General features: G+C 35.0%; 2 protein-coding genes across 2 annotated transcripts in view; both read right to left on the reverse strand.

The window, feature by feature from the left end:
• The window catches only part of LOC148951599 (uncharacterized), a 54,427-nt gene extending 45,345 nt beyond the window's left edge, over positions 1-9,082 (reverse strand). Inside the window, 1 exon segment of the mRNA XM_089091158.1 lies at positions 7,309-9,082. Coding sequence (XP_088947284.1) covers positions 7,309-9,082 — 1,774 coding nt within the window.
• Positions 9,083-9,138: 56 nt separating this feature from the next.
• The window catches only part of LOC148951600 (uncharacterized), a 41,675-nt gene continuing 26,238 nt past the window's right edge, over positions 9,139-24,575 (reverse strand). Inside the window, exons 2-3 of the mRNA XM_089091159.1 lie at positions 9,747-10,792; positions 9,139-9,683 (exon numbers count right to left, since the gene is read on the reverse strand). Of these exons, the coding sequence (XP_088947285.1) occupies positions 9,139-9,683; positions 9,747-10,680 (1,479 nt within the window). The 5' untranslated portion in view covers positions 10,681-10,792. The remainder of the gene's footprint in view (positions 9,684-9,746; positions 10,793-24,575) is intronic.

The raw sequence follows: 24,575 nt of genomic DNA on the forward strand, positions 1-24,575 counted from the left end.
AAAGTTCCGAAAATTATGTCTTTGAGAATGATAACCCCCTCAGAGCCCCAGGGAAAGGGTTATAAGTTATACCCTAAGGGCATATAAGGTTTTTATTGAAAGCTTTGTTGCAGAAACTTGAAAAAGGGCGCATTCAATTAGAAATTCGCATTCAAAATTTTTAGATAGCCATTTTGTTGAACGTAGTTGAAAGTTTTGGAAATTAAGTATTTAAGGATGACGACCCCCCCCCCCACCCTTCAGGGCAAGGGTTGTAAGTTATGCATATAAGGTTTTTTATAGAAAAAGTTGTTGTAGAAACTTCAAAAAGGGCTCATTCCATTGGACATTGAAATGGTTAGTGGCCTTTTTAATAGTCCAAAGTAATTCGAGGGCAGCTAACCCCCCTCTCACGCCCATCATTTTCCCGAACACATACAATCGAAATTTTGAGATAGCCATTTTTTTTCAACGTAGTTGAAAGTTCTGGAAGCTATGCTTTTGAGCATGACAACCCCCTAGAGCCCTCAGGGCAAGGGTTTTAGGTTATACCTTGGGGGCATATGAGGTTTTATAGAATGCTTTGTCGTAAAACTCAAAAAGGGATCATTCGATTGAAAATTGAATGGGCTAGTGCCCTTTTTAATAGTTGGAAGTAATTGGAAGGTAACTAACCCCCCTCTCACCCCCACTATTTCCCCAAACACATTTAATCAAAATTTTGAGATATTCATTTTGTTCAACGTAGTTAAAAGTTCTGGAAATTAGGTCTTTTAGTATGATAACCCCCCCCCGTGCCCTCGGGGCAAGGGTTGTAAGTTATACCCTGGAGGCATATAAGGTTTTTATAGATTATGTTGTCGTAGAACTTCAAAAGGGCTCATTTGATTTGAAAGTGAAAGGGCTAGTGCCCTTTTTAATAGCCGAAAGTGAAGGGAGAGCAACTAACCCCCTCTCAGGCCCACCATGTCCCCACATACATTCAATTGAAATTTTGAGATATCCAGTTTGTTCAACGTAGTTGAAAGTTCTGGAAAAAATTATTTTGAGGATGATAAACCCTCCAAACCTCTCAGGGTAAGGTGTGTAAGTTATGTCCTGGGGGCACATAAGGTGTCGTATAGAAAGCGTTTTTGTAGAGACTTCAAAAAGGGCTCATTCGATTGGAAATTGAAAGGGCTAGCGGCCTTTTTAATAATCGAAAGTGATTGGAGGGCAACTAGCCCCTCTCTTAAGCTCGCCATTTCCCCAAAAAAATTTCAATCAAAATTGTGGGATAGCCATTTTGTTCAATGTAGATGAAAGTTCTGGATATTATGTCTTTCTGGATGATCAACACCCCCCCCCTCACCCCTCAGGGCAAGGGTTGGAAGTTATGCCCTGGGGGCATATAAGGTTTTTATAGAGCGTTGTTGTACTTAAAAAATTTCGAAGGGCTAGTACCCTTTTTAATGGTCAAAAGTGATTGGAGGAAAACTAAAACCCCTCTCACGTCCACCCTTTCCCCAAACACATCCAATAAAAATTTTGAGAGAGTCAATTTGTTCAACGTAGTTGAAAAGTCCGGAAATTATGTCTTTGAGGATGACACTCCCCCCAAAGCCCTCAGGGCAAGGGTTGTAAGTTATGCCCTAGGGGCATATAAGGTTTTTTTTTAGAAAGCGTTGTCGTAGAAACTTCAAAAAGGGCTAATTCGATTGGAAATTGAAAACGCTAGTGCCCTATGGTGGCCGGCGTTTAACCCCGGAAAATAACCCCCGTGAAAAATACCCCACCCGGAAAATACTCCCCTCCCCCCAAAAATACCCCCCCCCCGTGGAAAATAAGGCTTTCCAAATTTGAGAATTTTTTTGAGTTTTATTTTTAATTTCCGTAGAGGGACGGGATTTTGGTACTTGTGTATTAAGCGCCACTCACTCAAGTTTACAATGTGCAAAATTCGAAAACACACGTGTTTTTTAGTTAGTTTGTTGGTTACTTTAGAAATAATTTTGCGCTTTTGATTTGCACATTAGGGGGGGGGGGGTAAGCAGAGCGGGACTGCATGCAAAATGTGTTTGGTACAATTATTCTGCATATTAGATAGATAGAAATATAAGTGTATTGTAAAGCCAAAACAGAAATTATAATAGATATCCTAGACAAACTCAAAACGAGTAAAAAGTAAAAGGAGTATGGCTGACAACACCCATGTCTTCTTCAGTTTTAATGTTACTCCTTACTTTCAGTTGAAAAAACTTTTTTTATTTATTTAATTTCTGATCGTTTTTTAAATAATGCTGGGAAATCCAGCGCCCCCTTCATAGAAATTTCCCTTCCCCCAAGGAAAGATCCTTCCACGCACCCCTCTCCTCTGACCCCCCCCCCGGGTAAAGTAGTATCCAACTACTTTACCCCCCCCCCCCTTATATGCAAATATATAGCCCAAATCATATATCTCCCAATATTCTGTCACTTTTCTTTGTTTTGTCTCGCGCTAAGCTGAAAACCTGCTTTGTTCTTGAGTTTTACACAGCGTAAACTTGAGTGAGTTGCCCATAACACACAAGTACCAAAACTCCTTCTCCCTACGGAAAAAAAACTCAAATCCAATTCTCAAATTTGGAAAGCCTTATTTTCCACGGGAAGGGGTTTTTTTGGTGGGGAGGGGGTATTTTCTGCGGGGGGTATTTTCCACGGAGGTGTATTTTCCGGGGGATATTTTCCGCGGGGGAGGGGGTATTTTTCGGGGGTATTCACCTAGAACTGGGGGCATATAAGGTTTTGTAGAAAGTGTTGTCGTAGAAACTTCAAAAAGGGCTCATTCGATTGGAAATTGAAAGCACTAGTGCCCTATTTAATAGTCGAAAGTGATGGGAGGGCAACTGATGCCCCTCTCAAGCCCACCATTTCCCCAAACACATCTAATCAAAATTTTGAGATAGAAATTTTGGTCAACGTAGTTTAAGGTTCTGGAAATTAGGTCCTAGCCAGATTTTCGTAAAAACTTCAAAAAGGACTCATTCAATATGGAATTGAGAGGGCTAGTGCCCATATTAATAGTCAAAAGAAATCTGAGGGCAAATACCCCCCTATACCCATCATTTTCCCCAAACACTTCCGATCAACATTTTGATATAGCTATTTTGTTGAACATAGTTGAAGGGTCCAGAAATTATGTTTTTCATTATGACAACCCCCAACAACCCTCAGGGCTAAGGTTGTAAGTTATGCCCTGGGAGCATATAATGTTATATAGAAATTAATGTCGTAAATACTTCAAAAAGGGCTCTTTCGATTGGAAGTCGAGGACTATTGCCCTTTTCAATAGTCGAAAGTAATCAAAGAGAGAATCACCCCACCCCCTAACGTCAATTATTTCCCCAAACATTTCCAATCAACATTTTGATATGGCCATTTTGTTCAGTGTAGTTGAAAGGTCTGGAAATTATATCTTTGAGGATGACAACCCTCCCCCCAGAGCCCTCAGGACAAGGGTCGTAAGTTATGCCCTTGGGGCATATAACGTTTTTATAAAAAAAAGTTTTATTGTAAAAACTTCAAAAAGGGCTCATTCAGTTGGAAATTGAGAGTACTAGTGCCTTTTTTACTAGTCGAAAGTCATCAGAGGGCAAATGTCTCCCTCCTCAACCATCATTACCCCAAACACTTCCAATAAAAATTGTGATATAGCCATTTTGTTAAGCCTATCAGAGTGGTCTGGAAATTATATCTTTGAGGATAACAAATCCTCCCAGGCCTCATTGAATGGGTTGTAAGCTTTGCCTTGGGGACATATAGGATTTTTATAGAAAGTGTGGTCATATAAACTTCAAAGAGGGCTTATTGGATTGGTAATCAAACGCTCGTGCTCTTTTTAAGAGTTAAAGTGATCAGATGGCAACTACCCTCTCCCCCCTACACACACGTCATATTGCCCCGAAATGCGTCTAATAGAAGTTTTGAGATAGCTATGCTATTCAAAATAGTCTAAATATCATATAACAAGGCTTTTGGAGTTCAAACAAACCCCATAGATTAGGGGAAAGGGTTGTAAGTTATGCTTAGGGGGTATTAAAGGTTTTTATGGAAGGGACGGTTGTTTAACTTTAGACGCGGCTCAGTCTTTCTCCCTGAAAAAGACTATGTCAATATGAAACGAACAGGAATTAATCAAAAAAAACTTTTTGCACAAAATAAGTTCTTCAAAAAAATTAAAGAGCTCCATTATGCCAACAATGAACAAAAATAGAATCAAATAATGTACCAAGCATACTAACTACCACAAATCAGTATCAATAAATAAATGAAACCCAAAAGAAACAGAAATTAAAATAAATCAAACTCAAAACGATCAGAAATTAATCTGAATAGGGTTTTAAACCATATGCTTTCTAATAGCCAGAATATAATTTTTACTTTACTGAAAAAGTTCTTTTTAATGTTTTTACTTATAACTTTAAGAAAACAAAATTAATAAAAATTTTAAGGAATAAAAATCAGCATATGCATATCAAACTGACAATGCACATTTTTTCAGTAAAGTACAGATTATATTCTGGCTTTTAGAAATCAAAGGCCTTAGAGCCCTACTCAGATTAATTTCTCTGTAATTGTTGAATAGAAGCTGAAATAACAAGCTTCCCCCTTCTATTCTTGGTTGAAATCGTTAAAAAAAAGTCCTTAGATTCAGATATCACTTTATTTAAAAACTTATCTAATACAATCTTACACACCAATGACAATAAGCAATTATTCTTTAGGATAAGAGTTAAGAGATAAGACAAGTATTTTTAACAGTCAATAAATTGTCAACATTAGAGAACAGGGTTTGGGGTTTAAAAAGGTGACTCCAATTCCCAATCCGAAAACTCCCCCTCCTCCTGTCAGCTCAGGTAGCTGCTTGAAAATACCAGTACTACCTATATTTTAGAATCAGAAATAGATACACTCTAAACTAAGAGTATTATCACCGTCAAACAGGGACACGTGCAGAGTTTGATCTTAGGTCCATGCATTCCAAAAAAAAGATTTTATTCAATTTTAATAAGTAATGGAGGTTATGGAAAGGACATATCAAGATATAAAAGAAAACTTGATCAATTTGAAAGCAGATATCGCATATTTGACAGCTTTGTTCTAAGAATTTAATGAAACTAACTTACAATTAAAAGAGGGTAGCCTCGATTAAAAGAAGGTTTGCAGCTTTTCTTGAAACAACTAGCCGGCCTATATTTTTGAGTGCTACTGTTTTAATGCCTTGATCGCCTTGATGAGAATATTCAGAGACAAGGCTTAACACTTAATTGCGCTGCATGATGACTCCAAAATCAGATTTGAATGTTCTGAAGATGAAAATACCCTCATGGATCATAAATTTGTTTGATAAAGTGTTTGCAAAAACACTCCTTTGCGAAGAGTGATTAGAGGATAAAAAAAGGTCTTTGCCTTTTTGAATTTGGGCGAGACAGAAAGTCAAAAGAGTTATTCCAGTGTGAAAGATTAAAATACAGAAAGCCGTGTTTCTGAAGGCAAACTCCCCGAAATACCATGAATATAATATTAAAAAAAAAAATGAAAACAAAGAACTTACTTTTCTTCAAATAAATTTAGAGCAAGATCAGAGCTCAAAACAAAAAAAAATTATCCTGCACATACATATAAATATACTTTTATTTTTAAAAGCCAGTGACCGTAGACACAAAAAAAAAACAGAAAAAAAAAATTAAATCAAGCAATAGCACTAAAAACTTTGAAATTATAACTTCTGTGTCTATAAAACATTCTTTATTAAACTTTCTACCACAATAATTAGCTCCCTAGGGCAGCTCTCCAAGACACATGGGGGAATGAAAGTGGAAAACGTGATTCTACAAGAGGATCTGCTCGAGTTTAGCACTAAAGAAGATGTGAAGGTGGAATTTAACAGAGGATATCAACTATTTTGGCTGCAGGCAGAAATACCCGAAAAATATCCTGGACTGTGGAAAATTGCGATAAAGGTTTTGATAGCATTTTCCTGGTCATATCTTGGAAAAAAAGTTATATTTTCGTTACAAACCTTTTAACAAAAAAAATAAGCAGATTGAATATCACAGAAAAGGAAAGTTTGTTGTTATTCTTAATAAAACTGAAGCCAAATATTGATAATTGGATGTCAATCGACCAGATAATAACATCCATCTCATTCAAATTATGACTATTTTGTGATTTGTCATTGCAAAAGTTACGTTGTGTTATTGACGTTTAATTTTAATTAATATTATAGCGATTAACATATTACACTGCAATATGAAAATAATAGTAATTAATAGTGCAATGATGATGTATTCGAATAAATGCAACACAAGAAAATACACTCTTTTTTTCGAAATCGACTTGGGAGTTTTTTTTTTAAATAAAATAAGGAAGAACTGATTGGTTTATTTCAATGTGAAAAGTTGTCGAAAAAGCAATGTTGGCTAGTAAAATCTCCTTGTTTAATGCCCAACTTTACTTTTTTGGCATCCACTCACAGCAAAATTAATTAACTAAAATCAAACCAATCCCACAAGACTTTTTCAAAAACTCTAATTTGTCTAACCAAGAAAGGTATATTTTAGAAAATTGTGGAGAATATAGGCGGCGTAAAAACAGGAAAGAGCTAAGGCAGGAAATGGGGGTAGAATCCGACCAGTTAAGGATTGCTTTAGAGGAACAGGACATCCAGAAATGATATTGTGATATAACCGCGTGCCCGTCTCTCTCTGTATGGTAGAAAGCATGGGGATCAAACTCATATTTTAAGGCGGGGCTTGAAAAGGAGAAACTAAAGTGGATAATATCAGTAAGGGGGATTTTTTTCCTGCTCAGTGACAAGAAAATATATCTTGGAAGGGTAAAGTCGAAGATAGGTCCTTACTTAAGCCTAATGTCTGGAGATTGGAAAGATGATTTTATTTATTTTTTGTAGGGATTAAATGGTTTAAGGGAGCAAATTTTACCGAATTTTATGTAAGGGGAGAATGGGTGAATATTATGTTAAATGATAGAAGTTTTATGGGTATTGAAAAATTGGGAAAGTTTGTGGGTACAGATATGATACATAGGTACCATTTTCAGAAATATGTTTAAATTAAATTTGAAATTAAAGGTGTATCTTTGTGTGTGATACTTGTGTTGTTGTATTTTTGTATTAAGCAAGGCCAATAAAGGTTTTTCGGACCTGACATTAACAATGCTTAATAAAACATTTGTGCTAATAAATATTATATCATGTAACAACACTGTAAAAATCACAATGTTATTAAAAACTGACTCGGAATTAAAGTAGTTATTCCTCAAAAAGTAGTAGTTATTCATAAAGTATTCAATTCATATAGTAGTTATTCGATTGTGGTTGAAACGCCACAATTAACATTCTGAAGTCTTCATTACTCAGGTAACTCAATATTTTTTCGCTGCATTCTTGTGGCAACCCAGTAGCTTCGTTGAAAAGAAAATATAAAATTACACCCTCATGTCCAAGTAACTCTTTCCTCACCATTGCCTCTCTGAAATTGTGTTTTATCATGCTGGCATACATAGGAAATTTTGCTGCAATGTCCACTGATTTTAAAACTTGTACTATATTTTCATTCCTCATATATATTGCTAATGAGCCTTGGCTTCTTACCAAAATATCATAAAATGTCAACTTAGCATAAATAATCTTCTCACACTTCATGCTTGCTATTTCGAGTTCACATTCATTCTGAAAATCCCTGAATTTCTGTAGTCTGAAGCATTGATAGTAGCAAACTAAATTCTGGTCACTTACAAACAAATTCGCTGCTTTCAGTTTCACTATGTGGTGTACAAGACCACTAATAGCTCCTTTGCCCATAAATTCACCATCCTCAGTGTAATTGCAAGCGATGTGAAGTGCTGTTTTGCCGGCATCATCTACTGAGTTAATATCTGCACCAAATTCCAAAAGAAATCTAACAATCTCTGGTGAACCACATTGAGCAGCACTATGCAATTGTGTGATGTTATTTTTAGTTTTGGAATCAACTTTGGCACCGTATTCTAGTAACATCTTTACAACCTTAATTTGACCAAACTTAGTTGCAATATGCAAAGCACTTAATCCATCGTTTTTCTTCGCATTTATATTAACACCGTCCCTCCTCCTCAATAGTATTCCTTTATCCCAAAGTATAACACGAATGATCTCTAAATGACCCAGTTCAGCTGCAATGTGCAGCGCAATGGTTCCATCCTTTTGCTTGGCATTTAAATTAGCCCCTTTATCTAAAAGCATTCCAAAACTATATTCATTTCCTTTTCGAGAAGAGATATGGAGTGGTGTAATGTCACTTTCCGTCTTACAATCAACATTAGCACCCAATTTTAACAACAGTTTTACTTTCGTTGTATTAGAAAATTGAGTTGAAATGTGCAGTGCAGTTGTTCCATCCTTTTGCTTAGCATTGACATTGGCCCCTTTTTCCAAAAGCGTTTCAAAAATTCCTAGATATTTTCTATCGTCATGTTCGGCTCCCAAGTGCAGTGGTGTTACGCCACTTTCCGTTTTAGAATCAACCTCGGCACCAAATTTCAGCAATACCAAGCAAAGACATACATAACACTCTTGAACTGCAATGTGCAGTGGAGTGGTTCCATCCATATCCTTAGAATTCACATGTGCTCCTTTCTTCAAAAGCGTTTCACACATATCTATCTTAAGTTGCTCAGTAAGAAGGTCAGGTATCCCTATTTGTATGCAAGCAAAGTGAATTTCTTTACGGCCATATATATCTATAGAGTTAATGTTCGCACCAAATTTCAAAAAAGTGTCAATAAACTCCACATTACGACTGTACTCTTGACTGTACTCATCGTACTCTTGATGTGTATACCAAACCACTCCCAAGTGCAGCGGTGTAATACCACTTTTAGTTTTAGAATCAACCTCAGCACCGTATTCCAGCAATAATTTTGCAACATCCATCAAACCACGACGAGTTGCAATGTGTAATGGAGTGAATCCATCCTCTTTTTTAGCATTTACATGAGCTCCATTACTCAAGAGCAGTTTGCAAAGTTCTTTACTACCGCTTTCAGCTGCTAAGTGGAGTGACGTAATTTCGCTTTTATTCATGCAAAAAAATTCGCGATACAGTTGGTTCTTTTCTTCAGAATCGAAAACTGTAACTCTTAAACGAAATGATTTAATTTCATTTCCGTTTTAGAATCAACTTTAGCACCAAATTTTAATAATATTTTTACAACCTCTATATAACCATTTTCAGTTGCAATGTGAAGTGCGGTGGTCCCATTCTTTTCCTTAGCATTAACATAAGCTCCTTTACTCAAAAGTAGTTGGCAAATTTCTTTATTCTCCAATTTAGCAGAGAAATGGAGTGGTGTAACATCACTAACAGTTTTAGAATCAACTTCAGCACCACGTTCTAGCAATAATTTTACGACTTCTATATGGCCATGTGTAGTTGCAATATGCAGTGCAGTGCTTCCATCTTCTTGCTTAGCATTTATATCCGCTCCTTTGCTCAAAAGCATAGCACTAAGTTCTCCATTTCCTTTTTTAGCAGAAAGATGGAGCGGTACGATATTTCTGTTTGTTTCTAGATTAGCATATAGATTATATTCCATAAGAGCTTCTACAACTTTTGTATATCCATTTTCGATGGCATAATGAAGTGTTGTTACGCCATTTATATCTTGAGTATCTACTTTTCCACCTTTAATTATAAGTAGCTTAGCAATTTCTCACTTAAGAAATTGCAGATTAGGGTCAGGATTACATATTGAAGGCATATGAATAGCATTAATATTATGCTCTAAAAACACTTTCACCATATCACTCAAAGTTTTATAAGAAGTAAAATGAAATACATATACATTTGAATAATGACTCAATGTAACACAACGCACTGCTATTGGTCCATTTGGATCTACCTTTAAGTAGTCATATCTTTCAAGCAGACTATCTTCAGGCAGTTCAAAGTCACTATAAGAGTCACTTAAAGCAGTAAAATGCAATGCTGTTAGCCCATTTGAATCACTAGCATTAATATCAGCACCATGTTCCAAAAGAGCTTGAACAATTTCTATGCATCCCTTTTGACTAGCAATATTTAGCAGGTGAGGACTATCTTTTATATTAGGTTTACTAGTTAAAAGTAACCGAGTAATTTTCAAATCACCATTCCAAATAGCATAAAATATTGGAGCTCGTCCGGTTTTGTCTTTAGCATTAATATCAGCTCCATAATCTAACAGATAATCAACAATTTGTAAACAACTCGTCCAAACTGCAACATGAAGTAGACTTAAATCGTTGTTATCTCTGGCATTAACATGAGCTCCGTGCCTTAATAGTAACTCAGTCAATATAATATTCTTATTCTCAATTGCACAGTGTAGCGGGGTTTCACCATATCGGTTTTGAGCATCGATTCTAGCACCATTGTCTAGAAGCATTTTCACAATCTCGGTCTTTATCATATCCTTAGCTTCAATTTTATCCTCAATAAACTTCCCTACATTTTCAATAGCATAGTGAAACGCAGTTTTACCAAAGACATCTTTAGTATCAATATTGGCACCTTTGTCTATAATCATCTTAACACCTTCAATATCACCATTTATAACAGCAAAAATAAGAGGATTGTTATCGCCAGGCTTTACTCCAGTCAATACAGCCACGGCCCAAATATCACCTTCATCACCTGACATTGCTACTTCAATCCTTGTCCTCAATATTCACAATATTGACTGGTGTTTATTGGTTAAAGTTACTGCTATTGAATCGAATGTTCTTTTCCCAATGAATTTTGTTAGTTGTTTTCTGAAAAATATAATACGACTATATAACCATCTTCTTTTTAAAATCATTAGTTAAATAAAATCAGGTTGACTCAATTATATTCACACTGCCCAAAAACACGATAAACAAAGAAATAATAAATATGATCAATCCTTTAAGTCAAGTCATCGCGTTCAAGTTAAAAGCAGAGAATTTTTCTTTATTTGATAGTGCATTAGAACTAACATTAACTAGATACGTAGAAGAAGAAGCCATTTCCATTGAAGATATTGATTGAGAATAAATATCCTGATAAATTAAATATTAACAGAAAAAAGAAAGCAAAAATTCAGCAAACCAACAGAAAAATGAAGAGGAGTGATACAACCACTATCTAGTACCCTGTCTGGTAGTAACTTGTCTTCCAAATTAGACACCCCAAAAGAATTGCATAGCCGCCAAGCTCTTTCTAGTCTTTCTTCCTCACCTGCAGAATAGAAACTCTAGCTAACGTCCTCGTTATTTGGCATTGCTAATCTAGCCCTTATCCTAATAGTCAAAATGTTGGTTGGAATTTATTGGTCAAAGCAACTGCCTCAGAATCAAATGTTTGTTCTCAAATGAATATTGTTACTTATTTTCTGGAAGTAGAAAACGGCTTTTTTTTATCCAAGCAAATCAGGTTGGTTTAATTTCATTCATATTGCAAATTAAAACGTCATAAATATAAAAATTATAAAAATTATTTAACCTTGAAACCAAGGCCATATCCAGGGGAGGGGTTTAGGGGGTTTGAACACCCCCCCCCCCCCCGAAATGTTAGTCGGACTCGTAAAAACATAACAAAAATGGATATAAACAATTTTTTTTCGTTTTTGGCATTTTTTTGTGTGCCCCCCCCCCCAAAAAAAGGAAATTCCTTTTGTACCCCCCCCCTCCTAAAAAAATACTGGATACGGTTCTGCTTGAAACCCTTCTAATAAGCTTAAAAGGAGTGTTTCTTTTACTTGAAAGGGTATTAAAATCAATTACCCATTAAACACACAAGGTTTTTATGGAGCAGATGGTCGTATAAAATTTGAAGGAATCTCACTGGATTAAAAGTCAGAAGTTCTAGTTTTTTTTTTTTTAAGAGTCAAAAGTGATCACAGAACAAATAAATCACCCCGTCCTCCACGTCCTCTTTTTCCCAAATGCATCCAATCGGAATTTTACCGTGCTATTTTGTTCAAAATGTCTAAAGATCATATAACAAGGCCTTTGGGGTTGAAAAAAACCCTCAAAACCAGGGGGCAAAGGTTGTAAGTTATGCCCCGGGGGCATATAAGGTTTTTATGGAAGGGGTGGTCACATTTACTTTAGAGGAGGCTCATTTAATTGGAAATTGAACGTTCTAGTTCTCTTTTAAGAGTCAAAAGCGATTGAGAGCAACTCGCCCCCCGCTCCGACGCCCTCTTTTTCCCAAACGCATCTGATCGAAAATTTCAAGATGGCTATTTTGTTCGAAAGAGACTAAAGGACATATGAAAATCCATCCAGGGTTAACGCAAACCACCAGAGCACCGGGGCAATAGTTGTAAGTTAGGCCCTGGAACATATAAGCTTTTTATGGAATCGGTGGCCTTATAAAATTCGGATGGGGCTCCTTCAATTTAAAATTTAAATTTTTAGTGCCCTGTTTAAGAGTAAAAAGTGATTTGAGGGTAACCAGCCAACAGCCCCCCCCCCCCAAACATTAAACCAAATAAACATTAAATCAAACAAATATTAAGCCAAATTTTGAAACATTTCTATTTTCTTCCGCATTGTTGGAAGGCCTAGTAATTATAAAAATGAAGATTTCACACCACCCCACCCCCGCAGCCTTTAAGGCAAGGGCTGTAATTTAGGCAATTCGTTCATTGTTAACATATAGTAGCCTATACGTTAGTAAGAAAGGTATGCATGTTTGAGCTTTACTTTCCAAAACCACAAAGGGCTTTCAGCTGAGCCTTTCATAGAATGTCCAGGGAAGTGTTAAACTAAACCAAAACACGTTATGTGAATCAGGGTCAAACCAACATGGATTTTTCGGGTCCGATACCGATATAACGGTACTACACCGATACGATACCGAAATAATTTGCCGATAAACTCCCCTCTAGAAAATAAGACCTTTTCTGATCAGCAGCTTCTGAGCACACAAACAAAATGGCAGATATTGTGCAGGTAACAAATAAGAAAAAACTAAATCAAAGCCGGTTTAGTCACATAAACAAAAGCCGGTTTAGTTACATAAACACATGAAAATATGATTTAATAAAGTGTAAGATATTTATTGAAATCGATTATTTGAAACTCAAACTTCAATAACGCTGATTGTATCTTAATCATTCACATATTAACTTAAAAACGGTTCTTGTTAATTAAACGAAACACCTCAAGAATAACGCTTAGGTTAGATCTGAGAAAATCGGTTTCATAGCCACAAAGACAAGTGACAGAATAGATGGGAAATATATAATTTGACCTATGTATTTGCACATTGGGAGGGGGGGGGTTAAAGTATAGCGAATCTGCATGCAAAATGTGTTAACTGCAACTATTCTGCATATTATGAAGTAAAAATTGTTTTCTAACTTCACGCTGCCTAAATACTTCCACCCCAGCCCTGATGTGCAAATATATAGCCCAAATTATATATTTCCCATCTGTTGTATCACTTGTCCGAGTTTATCTATTCTTGAGTGTGTTTTGTTTAGCTAACAAGTGCCCTGAAATCTTTATGTTGATATGATATGATCCGTTACAAGCGAATCCATACTAGCCATACTGGATACAGGAGTGCAGCTAGGGTTTTAAGTTTGGCGCAGGGATTTAAGGAATATGTTGACAAAATCGTAGAGTATGCCAACAAGTACGGACACATAAGCTAAATTTCCAAGGTAAATAGGCAAATTTTCCTTGGAGCTTCCCCCTCCCCCTCGCCACCTTACGAGATCCCCTTCACTCCCTTAGCTGCACCCCTGAGTGGATATTATGGTTTTAATCATTAGAATCTTGGATTTTTCACACACGCTAGTGAACATTCATTAAACAGAAATCTATAGTTTATTGTATTCTTTTTAGTTGTTTTGGTAGAAGTGGTCCGTTCTTGAACTCACCATGCATTTCGAACATTGCTGCACCAGGAATGGATTGACAAGAATTGGCAACAAACATCTAACTTCATTTATCTCACCTCTGCTGCTCTCTCCACCATGATCAGACTTAGCTAGAGGCTCCACCCCCATGGACTGGACAAGCAAAAATTACCTGAGGAAATCTGGTGCTATCTTTTGGATAAATTGCACATACTCGTACAAAAATAAGCCGATATCCGATAGTAATACTGACCCCCATATCAGCTGGCCACTATATCGGTCGGGCCCAAATATGTATACGCGTTGTCAAAAAGTAGTAACTCAGGAATGACTGTGTATATTCATTTGAAACTTTCAGGAAATGAAAGGCAATATTCGCACCCTACTACTAATATTGCTACGACTACCACTGCTACATTTACCACTCCTACTTCTTGTAATGCTAAGAGCATTAAAGGTAAAAATTTCAAAAATTATATGTATATACAGGTTTTCAAAAGGACATATACTATCTTTATAAACGAGCAATAATTTATATTCTATTTTTCGAAAACGGCTCCATATTTTTTTCGGGAAAATTGGCATCCTCGGATATTTCACCTGAAAAAAAAAACGATCTAGATCGGTCGGAAGTTTGAGAAAATTTGTTAAGAGCCTTAATTTTTTTTTTTTTTGCAAATTACGTCATGTATAAAAAAAGAATTTAATGGAGAAAAGAAAAAGCCTGCTGTTCCTGAAAGAAAAACACAAAAAGTGGAGCAAAAGAAAATGATCAGGAAACTTTTTGAATCTGACTCCGACACTTCAATTGATGAGAAAAACATTTGTGAAGACGAATCAGAAAGTGAGCTATGTTTGACAGAGATCGGCAAAGAAACCTGTTTCTATTGCGAAGGCAGCGGGAAAGATGGAGAAATGTGGTATCGGTGCACTTCTTGTGCATTATGGGCACATCAAGAATGTTCCGGATGGGACAATCCTGAGGGCTATTTATGTGAAATGTGCTAAATAAATTAAAATTGAATTAAAGTTTTGCAAGCTCATAAGTTATATGAATTTTTTCTTTTTGGCGCTTTAATTCTTTAAGCCGTTTTTTGCTATGGAAAGATGTTTTTTTTTTTTTTTTTTTCAAAAAAATGATTTCTAATTATGCCCAAAAATTCAATTACATTTTTTTAATTTACTAAATAAGGAATTATTTAAAAATAAAAAAATTATTATTTAAATTTAAAGTGTTTATGTCATTGAAATTTCCCACATTTTTTTATTTACAGCCCTTTAGTAGAGCATGACCTTACCAACTGCCATTACCCCTAGGATAGGGGGTAATACCGGTCAAAGCTGGTTTGGCAAAACAATGCTTAATGCCTATATATAATCTTGATTAAGGCTCAATTCAAGTATTCAATAGGTAAAATATATTATGCTAGAGATTTAACGTGTTTAGGTTTGAATTTTATCTTTCTTTTAATTTTTATTCTCATTTTGCCTTAGGTGACCGCCATTACCCCAGTCTCCCCTACTAAAATAAAAATGTCCTTATATTCCAATGACGTCATGTACTAACATAAGTTCCCTTATATGACGTTATGTGATGTCATTCTTATTATAAATAAGATAGCTGAGTTTCCAACGTAGTCAGTTATTTATCCAACACAATGTCTGTAGGAAGGCCCAAAAAATGGAAATTTGCAGTTATTACATGATCTTTTGACCAACACCCGAACTAACAAACATGATAAGATCGAGAGAACGGCGTGAAAAAATTAAATTCACAACGGGTGAAAATCAACCTGGACAGCGAGAATCAAAACGTGTCAAAATTGAAAATGATAGCGATGATGATTCGGTTTGGGATTTTGACTTGGATAAGGTTATCAATGCTTACTATACCTATGTTAAAAAAAACAACAAAGGTTTGGCGTTATGTATTCCATAATGACGAAAGACAAGCCGAGGTAAAACGAACAAAACAAATTGAAAATGATAACGATAGTGATTGGGTTTTGGATTTTGACATGGGTAAGATCATCAATGCCTACCATACCTTTGAAAATAAAAAACATGGACTAGATAAATCGTAGGAACAAAAAGAAGTTTTTGTCCCGCCACGTGAAGAATCAAGAGAAACAAAGGTTCGGCGATATGTCTTTCATAATGACAAAAGATAAGCCGAGGCAAAAGTTAAAGGTCCAATAAAAAAAACTTAATTTTTCAAAGTCACCACTCCTAATTTAAGGTCCACTTGGACGTCATGACATCAAGAAAAGGCTCAAATTGTCTGCGTTTGAACGACAAGAGATAGTACGAATCCATATATAGAAGCCTGCCACGTGCCGAGTGCCTGGCAGCAAACCCGCCGGGCTCCCGGTACTCAGAAATATATTAGCAACGGCTAATTGTATTAAGTTAAAACTTTCAGGACTTGATGAGAGGAAGGTTCAACTGACCAAAAGAAAATACATTAATACTGCTGCTGCTACTAGTCCTAACGGTATTACGTATTAATACTACTACTATTAATACAAACACTACTGCTGTAACTACCATTATAACCAAGCCTGGTTGTAAGGTGATTTTATTTTGTTTCGGGGGGGGGGGGGAGAGTTAACTTAATCCGTACATGCCATCTGTATTCAGGTTGTCATAAGGGCGTATCAGCAATATCTCAGGAACAGATTGATGAGTGAAGTTGAGACTTACAAGGCTTGTTATGGGGGATACTGAAACAGCCAAAAGACAACATTTGCATCCTATTACTACTTCTTCTACTCATACTACTACCATTATTACTACCTCTACCCCTACTACTGCCACTAAAGCTCAGGCTAAAACTATTAATTCTACTGCTACTACTTCTTCTGGCACTGCTACTAAAGCTAAGGGTATTAAGGCAAAAAAAAAATTGAAACTGTATTGAACTAAATTGGAACACACCATGCCCACACAGGTTGTCAAGAGGACGCATCAGCAATGGTTGAGGAGCAGTTGATGGTATTAAGTAGAAACTTTCATTGGGTGTTGAAAGGGATGTTGAAGAAACCAAAGGGGATATGCACATACTGCTACTAATGCTACAACTACTACAACAACTGTTTTACTACGCAAGCGAAGGGTATTAGGGTGAAACTTTGAAGGAATATTTAGTCGGAAGGTGAACTAAATCATAACGAACTATGAGTGTGTAGATTCTCAAAATAGGTGACAAAGCAATATCTCAAGAGCAGCTTACATTATTATGTAAGACGCATAAGAGTAAGCTGTGGCGGATTTTGAACTAGCCGGAGGGCATTTTATATACACTACTAATACTACTACTACAGTTACTGTAACTAATGACGCTAAGAATATTAAGATGATGCTTTTAGAGAACGCTTAGGGAAGTAATTTCAATTAAACAAAAAAAATTACATGTATGCAGGTTTCCAAAAGAGCATATAAATAATATCATAGGCTGCGTCACTCTAAAATAGCTAGCTATATCATTGAAACCTTTAAAGGAGGAGATTCGATAGGAAATTAAAAGTTCTGGCGCCCTTTTTAATATTCGAAAGTGATTTGAGGGCAAGCAGCCCTCTCCCCAAGCCCATTCATTTTCAAAACACATGGAGTCAAAAATTTTTGACAGCCATTTTGTTCAGCATAGTAGAATGGTCCAGTAACTATGTCTCTGGAGATATTGGGTAAATTAACCCCGATACCTATTTATGCAATTTGCCTATTTTGCTTTAAAACTATATATTGCTTAAAAAATAAATCAAAATGCACTATGTGTATGGATGCCAATAAGACACCTCAAAACTTTCAGGACTACTACTATAACTACTTTTGCTCCTACTATTTAAATAAATCAAAAAAGTGTAAGTGTATCCAGGTTGCCAAATACTATTTGAGGAGGCACAATACTATTTGTGATAGGATTAAAAACTGTTAAAAAAGTTTCTCCAACAATAGCAAGGCAAACTATGAATTCTTATATAAAAAAAAAACAATTAATGATATAAAAATTTGTTTTGTTTCCATGGAAAAGAGGATGTTAATAAAGCCAACAGAAATTAACTTACAAACTTTTTCAACAAAACAAGTTTTTTAAAGAAAAAAAAAAGAGTTCCATTAAACCAAAACTGAGCAGAAATGAAATCAACTAATCTTCCAAGCGTGAAACTACCATCACCGTCAATAAATAAATTAAGCCCAAAACGAACAAAAATCAGAACCGATGACTGAGTCAAATTCAAAACAAGCAAAAACTCAAGACCTGAACATAATTTCCACTTAACTGAAAAAATGACCATGGATTTTTAGTATAATATTAAGTCCTTAAAATCTGAATAATTTTTCATTTATTAAAGTCAAAAAAGTGAAAAGATTTTCTATGTATTTTGTTTAGGATATGTTAAACCACATCAAAGTACACTATATTCCTGGAAGTGGTAAAAAAGAGGGTATAAGCGCTATATCAGAAACGGCTGAGGATATTAAATTAAAACTTTCAGGACTACTACAATTATTATTAATGCTACTGTTATTACTACTACAACTACTAATTATGCTACTGCTACAGCCACTATTTAAGCTACTGCTACTGCTTGCGAATGTGACTACTTGCAACTGCAGCTCCAACTGTGACTTCGTATCTATTTGGGGATGTTAACTAAATCAAGATATTATATGAACTTAGATTTGCTAAAGAGCTTTTCTGTGACATTTTAGGAACAACCAAGCATAGAGGAGACCAGCCCATAATTAGCATGGCTCAATCAGTTTACCAATAATGTCTGGGGTAGGTTTGACAACCTGAACCAAGGTGTCGAAGCGTGGGCTCTGCTTATAAAAGCTGAGTAAACTGTCTATTTTAAGGTTGAAGGTAAACTTAAAACCCAAAACTTGATTAATTCTGGCATTATTTGACCCTATGAGATCAGTAGGTGAACTGAAATTATATTTTTTTCAAGGTAAATTTCATTTACAACAAAATGGTTAGAAGTAAAACAGAGGAGAAAAGAAAAAAACAAGGATGGGATCCAGAAGTTATGAAAGCATCAGATTCTATGTCTTAGTTGACAAAAAGACAGTTAGAATCTCTGCAAGTGCCATGGCTGTCCCAAGAGGAATACTGCAAGACAACTTGAAAAAAGTTGAGAAGCTAAAATATTCCTCCACAAAGTCATGATCTGAGTTTCTTTACTCCTGGTTACAAAACAAGATCAATATTTGCACAGGAACAAGAAAAGGGACTAGAAACTTATTTGAAAATGACAGCCAATATGCATTTTGGCTGTCCTTCCCTAGAAGCGAGTGAGCTTGCATACACATATGCCATTACAAAGGGTATAAAAGTACAAAATAACTGGAAATACAAACCTAGGCTAGTTGAGACGGTAAAGGAACTTCAGGCAAGGATTGGTACAGTGGTCCTATGGCTTGCCATAAAACTCTATCAGGAAGAACGCCAGCGGGTACAAGCTTAGGACAGGCGACTGCTTTCAACCATCATACTGTATGAGCTAATTTGACAACTTGGAGCAAGTCCTAGATAAACACAAGTTCTAACAACAAGAAATCTGGAATATAAACGAATCTAGTCTGACGACTGTCCACAAGCCAAGTAAAATCATTGCACAGAAATGCCAGAAGCCAGCAGGGAAGTAAAGTCAGCAGAAAGAGGCCAGTTGACCAAAATGTGTGCTAGTGTTAATGTGATTGAGAACGAAGTCCCTCCTCTACTTATTTTCGAAGCAAACAGTGTCCAGATATTTTACTCAATGGAAATCCAGCAGGAACCTTCATGACCAGCTCAGAAAATTCTTCTGGCTGGATGACTGCCCCCATTTTTTTTTTTTTTTTTGCAATAATTGCAGCATTTAATAAAAAATTTAAAACCCGATTAAGTTAAAATTTTTAGGGCATTTTGAGTGGCAAATCGAACTAAATCAAAATGCACATAGTGCATCCAAGGTGGTCAAAAGGGTGTATATGCAGTACCTTATGAAAGATTAAGGAATTAAACTGAAACTTTCAGATTATGTAGAGGAGGAGGGTTAATTAATATTTGCTTATACTCGAAGTGGTAACATGACAGAGGTTAGCATATGTCAACCCTGTAGAACTCAAAAGATCATGCAGGTTTTCAACTCATAAATTTGAATGTATTTCCCTGTGCCTATAACCCCAAAGAATTATAGTACAGGTAATATTCAAAATTGTTGAAAATTTTGTCCAATATTCGAATTGAATGCTGAAATCAGAATTCTTATAGAGAAAACCCAAAAAGATTTAAAACGTTCTTTTCTTAACCAATGAAAAAGACAATGTCAATTAAAAATGAACATAAATTAAATAAAATAAAAATTCCACAAAAGAAGTTGTTCAAAGAAAAGTAAATAGCCACACTAAACAAAAGATGAGCAGAAATCAATTCAAACATTTTTTCAAGGATAATACTACCATAAATAACAATTAAAAAATAGCTGAAACCTCCAAAATGAACAGGAATTACAATAAATAACCAAATCAAGCTAAAAAAAAGAAGCAGAAACTATCACAAAGAGGGATAGGACCATACAAAAAATAATTTGCTCATTACTGAAAACAAATAATATTTTAAACATTTTCTCTTTTTTAACTTTAATGAATCCAAAATTATTAACACCATCAGGAATGAATATCAATATATATTTATTTATTAATATCAACTGTCAATCCATATTTATTTATATTTTTAATTAATATTGGTTATAATTTTATTTCTTTTTTTTTTATTTTTATTATAAAACGAATGACCAGCTAATAAAATGCTTCTGGCTGGTTTACTGCCCCCATTTTTTTTTTTTTTTTTTTTTTTGCAATAATTGCAGCATTTAATAAATAATGTAAAACCCTATTAAGTTAAAATTGTTAGGGCATTTTGAGTGGCAAATCGAACTAAATCAAAACGCACATAGTGCATCCAAGGTGGTCAAAAGGGTGTATATGCAGTACCTTATGAAAGATTAAGGAATTAAACTGAAACTTTCAGATTATGTAGAGGAGGATGGTTAATTAATATTTGCTTATACTCGAAGTGATAACATGACAGGGGTTAGCATATGTCAACCCTGTAGAACCCAAAAGATCATGCAGGTTTTCAACTCATAAATTTGAATGTATTTCCCTGTGCCTATAAACCCAAAGAATTATAGTACAGGTAATATTCAAAATTGTTGAAAATTTTGTCCAATATTCGAATTGAATGCTGAAATCAGAATTCTTATAGAGAAAACCCAAAAAGATTTAAAACGTTCTTTTCTTAACCAATGAAAAAGACAATGTCAATTAAAAATGAACATAAATTAAACAAAAAAAAAAATTTCCACAAAAGAAGTTGTTCAAAGAAAAGTAAATAGCCACACTAAACAAAAGATGAGCAGAAATCAATTCAAACATTTTTTCAAAGATAATACTACCATAAATCACGATTAAAAAATAGCTGAAACCTCCAAAATGAACAGGAATTACAATAAATAGCCTAATCAAGCTAAAAAAAAAGAACCAGAAACTATCACAAAGAGGGATAGGACTATACAAAACATAATTTGCTCATTACTGAAAACAAATAAGATTTTAAACATTTTCTCTTTTTTAACTTTAATGAATCCAAAATTATTAACACCATCAGGAATGAATATCAATATATATTTATTTATGAATATCAACTGTCAATCCATATTTATTTATCTTTTTCAGTAATATTGGTTATAATTTTATTTATTTTTTTTAATGTTATGAGAAAACGAATGACCAGCTCAGAAAATGCTTCTGGCTGGATGACTGCCCCCATTTTTTTTTTTTTTTTTTTTTTTTGCAATAATTGCAGCATTTCACCAAACATGTCAAACCCTATTAAGTTAAAATTTTTAGGGCATTTTGAGTGGCAAATCGAACTAAATCAAAACGCACATAGTGCATCCAAGGTGGTCAAAAGGGTGTATATGCAGTACCTTATGAAAGATTAAGGAATTAAACTGAAACTTTCAGATTATGTAGAGGAGGATGGTTAATTAATATTTGCTTATACTCGAAGTGATAACATGACAGGGGTTAGCATATGTCAACCCTGTAGAACCCAAAAGATCATGCAGGTTTTCAACTCATAAATTTGAATGTATTTCCCTGTGCCTATAAACCCAAAGAATTATAGTACAGGTAATATTCAAAATTGTTGAAAATTTTGTCCAATATTCGAATTGAATGCTGAAATCAGAATTCTTATAGAGAAAACCCAAAAAGATTTAAAACGTTCTTTTCTTAACCAATGAAAAAGAATGTCAATTAAAAATGAACATAAATTAAACAAACAAAAAAAATTCCACAAAAGAAGTTGTTCAAAGAAAAGTAAATAGCCACACTAAACAAAAGATGAGCAGAAATCAATTCAAACATTTTTTCAAGGATAATACTACCATAAATCACGATTAAAAAATAGCTGAAAACTCCAAAATGAACAGGAATTACAATAAATAGCCTAATCAAGCTAAAAAAAAAGAACCAGAAACTATCACAAAGAGGGATAGGACTATACAAAACATAATTTGCTCATTACTGAAAACAAATAAGATTTTAAACATTTTCTCTTTTTTAACTTTAATGAATCCAAAATTATTAACACCATCAGGAATGAATATCAATATATATTAAACTGTCAATCCATATTTATTTATCTTTTTCAGTAATATTGGTTATAATTTTCTTTCTTTTTTTTAATGTTATGAGAAAACGAATAGCTTGAAATCAGGATTTTTTTTATTACAATGCAAATTATGCTGTGCTCTTTAGAAGGCACAGGAGGTGTTAGCCATACTCTTCCTTGTAGTAGTTCCTGCTTGATTGAGCTTGACTTTCTGCTTATTTTTAGTTTTACTTGGTTGTTTACTGTAACTTCCCTTTGTTTTGATTTTCTTTTGTTTATTGATGGTAATTTATGGTATTTAATGCTTGACAAATTATTTGACTTTATTTTTGCTCATCCTTGGTTTAATGTGGCTACTTACTTTTCTTTGAAAAATATCTTTTGTGGAAAAAACTTTTTAAGTTTCACTTGGCTTAGATTTCACTTGTTTGCCTGTGAGTCCAAGCAAATTCAGTTCCCCGTTTTGCATACAAGTCCAGTGGACATTGTCCATCATGCATCAATCCAATCTTCCATCCCTTAGTTCTATGACTGTCTATCTTAGTTCTGCCCTAGGAATGACAAATGGACAGATGTTAGATAGACTTATCTATAAACAAATGAAATAACATCATTTTCATAAATCCTAAAAAGCGCTTATACCAGATTTGCCTCTCACTCACTCAGACTATCTGTCTTGGCTTTTTCTACAATTAGCCATGGCTTAATGCCCACAACTACTTGATTTTTAATTAAAAAAACAACAACCCATAAAACAACAAAAATTTATTTAATATTTACCCTTAATAAGAAACTTTATATTTGTCTCTTAAAGGAGCCAAGTGTTTGTGACTGCAGGATCTCAGCAGGAACCAAGTTCCGAGCACGCCACACAGTCACGGCCAGACCCAATGTCTGAACAAACCAAGAGAGTAGCTGGAATCATCACATCCTTCCAGTTATGAACTGTGTACAAATTTACTTTCCTTACTAGTTTAAGTAGTCCAGAAAAACAACATGGGAGATTTCCATGGAAGTATTGATATGCCAATGAATTCTAATTCATTTAATTCAAAAACAAGACATAGCTCTCGTGGGCAAAGCCCAAATATGATGTCTCTTAGTCATGAATAGCAAAATAAAGTTGTCTGATAAAACTTCATTAGGATAAATAAACTAAAGCATAAAAACACTTGAGATTGAGAATAAAATTGTCAGATAAAACTTCATCAGGATAAAATAAACTAAAGAAAAAAAACACTAGAGATCATTGTAATATTTCACAAAGCTTGGCAAAAAGCTTTTACTGCAGGGCTTTGTTTTAAATTGGACTGGTTTCTGTTTTGGAACCTTCTCCGCCCCTTCCCAGGGGGGGGGGGCAAGATCTTAGAGGGCCAAAAGGTGGGGGACGGAAAAATTGGTAGATGGGATGTTGGAGGAGGGAGAATCCAAAACTTTGGTATAATTTTTCTTGGCAGGAAGAAAAGGATTCAAGATTAAATTCTTTGAGGTAAAAGGAGTAAGTTAGAGGGGAACCACCATAAACGATTTGCAGTGATCCCTTCTGAACTCACTCTATTTTATCAGTTTCATCCTGGGTAAGGGCAAAGTGCCAAACCAGACAAGCATATTCAACTAACGGCGGGATGGAACTGCAAAATATTAGTTTCAGCTTGTCCTCAGGAACTCAAAATTTTTACAGTGTTTTTAGCATTTGGATTACGCCATTAGCTTTTTTTACAATTGTCTTTGTGTTCTCTCACCATGAGAGGTCAGAAGAAATCACCACCACACCAGGTAAAGTTATTTAGGACTTATTAGCTCAGAAGCAATAGGAGGTTTGAAAGATGGTTGAGTTTTCTGAAGAAAAGAAAATGTCATGACTGAGCATTTGTCTTTATTCATAACCATGTTTAGTTCAGCCGCCTCTGAGGTAACTTGGTCAACAAAACCAGCAGCATTGCTCTTCAAATCCTCAGATACAACTTCTGTTGAAGATAGAGATGTAACATGAATATCTTTAATCTTAAGGAGATCAGCAGGGGTGTGTGTAGTC

This window comes from Artemia sp. Qi Xiang Cuo, chromosome 6 (genome assembly GCF_049724085.1).
Source record: "Artemia sp. Qi Xiang Cuo chromosome 6, ASM4972408v1, whole genome shotgun sequence".
NCBI classification, from domain to species: domain Eukaryota; kingdom Metazoa; phylum Arthropoda; class Branchiopoda; order Anostraca; family Artemiidae; genus Artemia; species Artemia sp. Qi Xiang Cuo.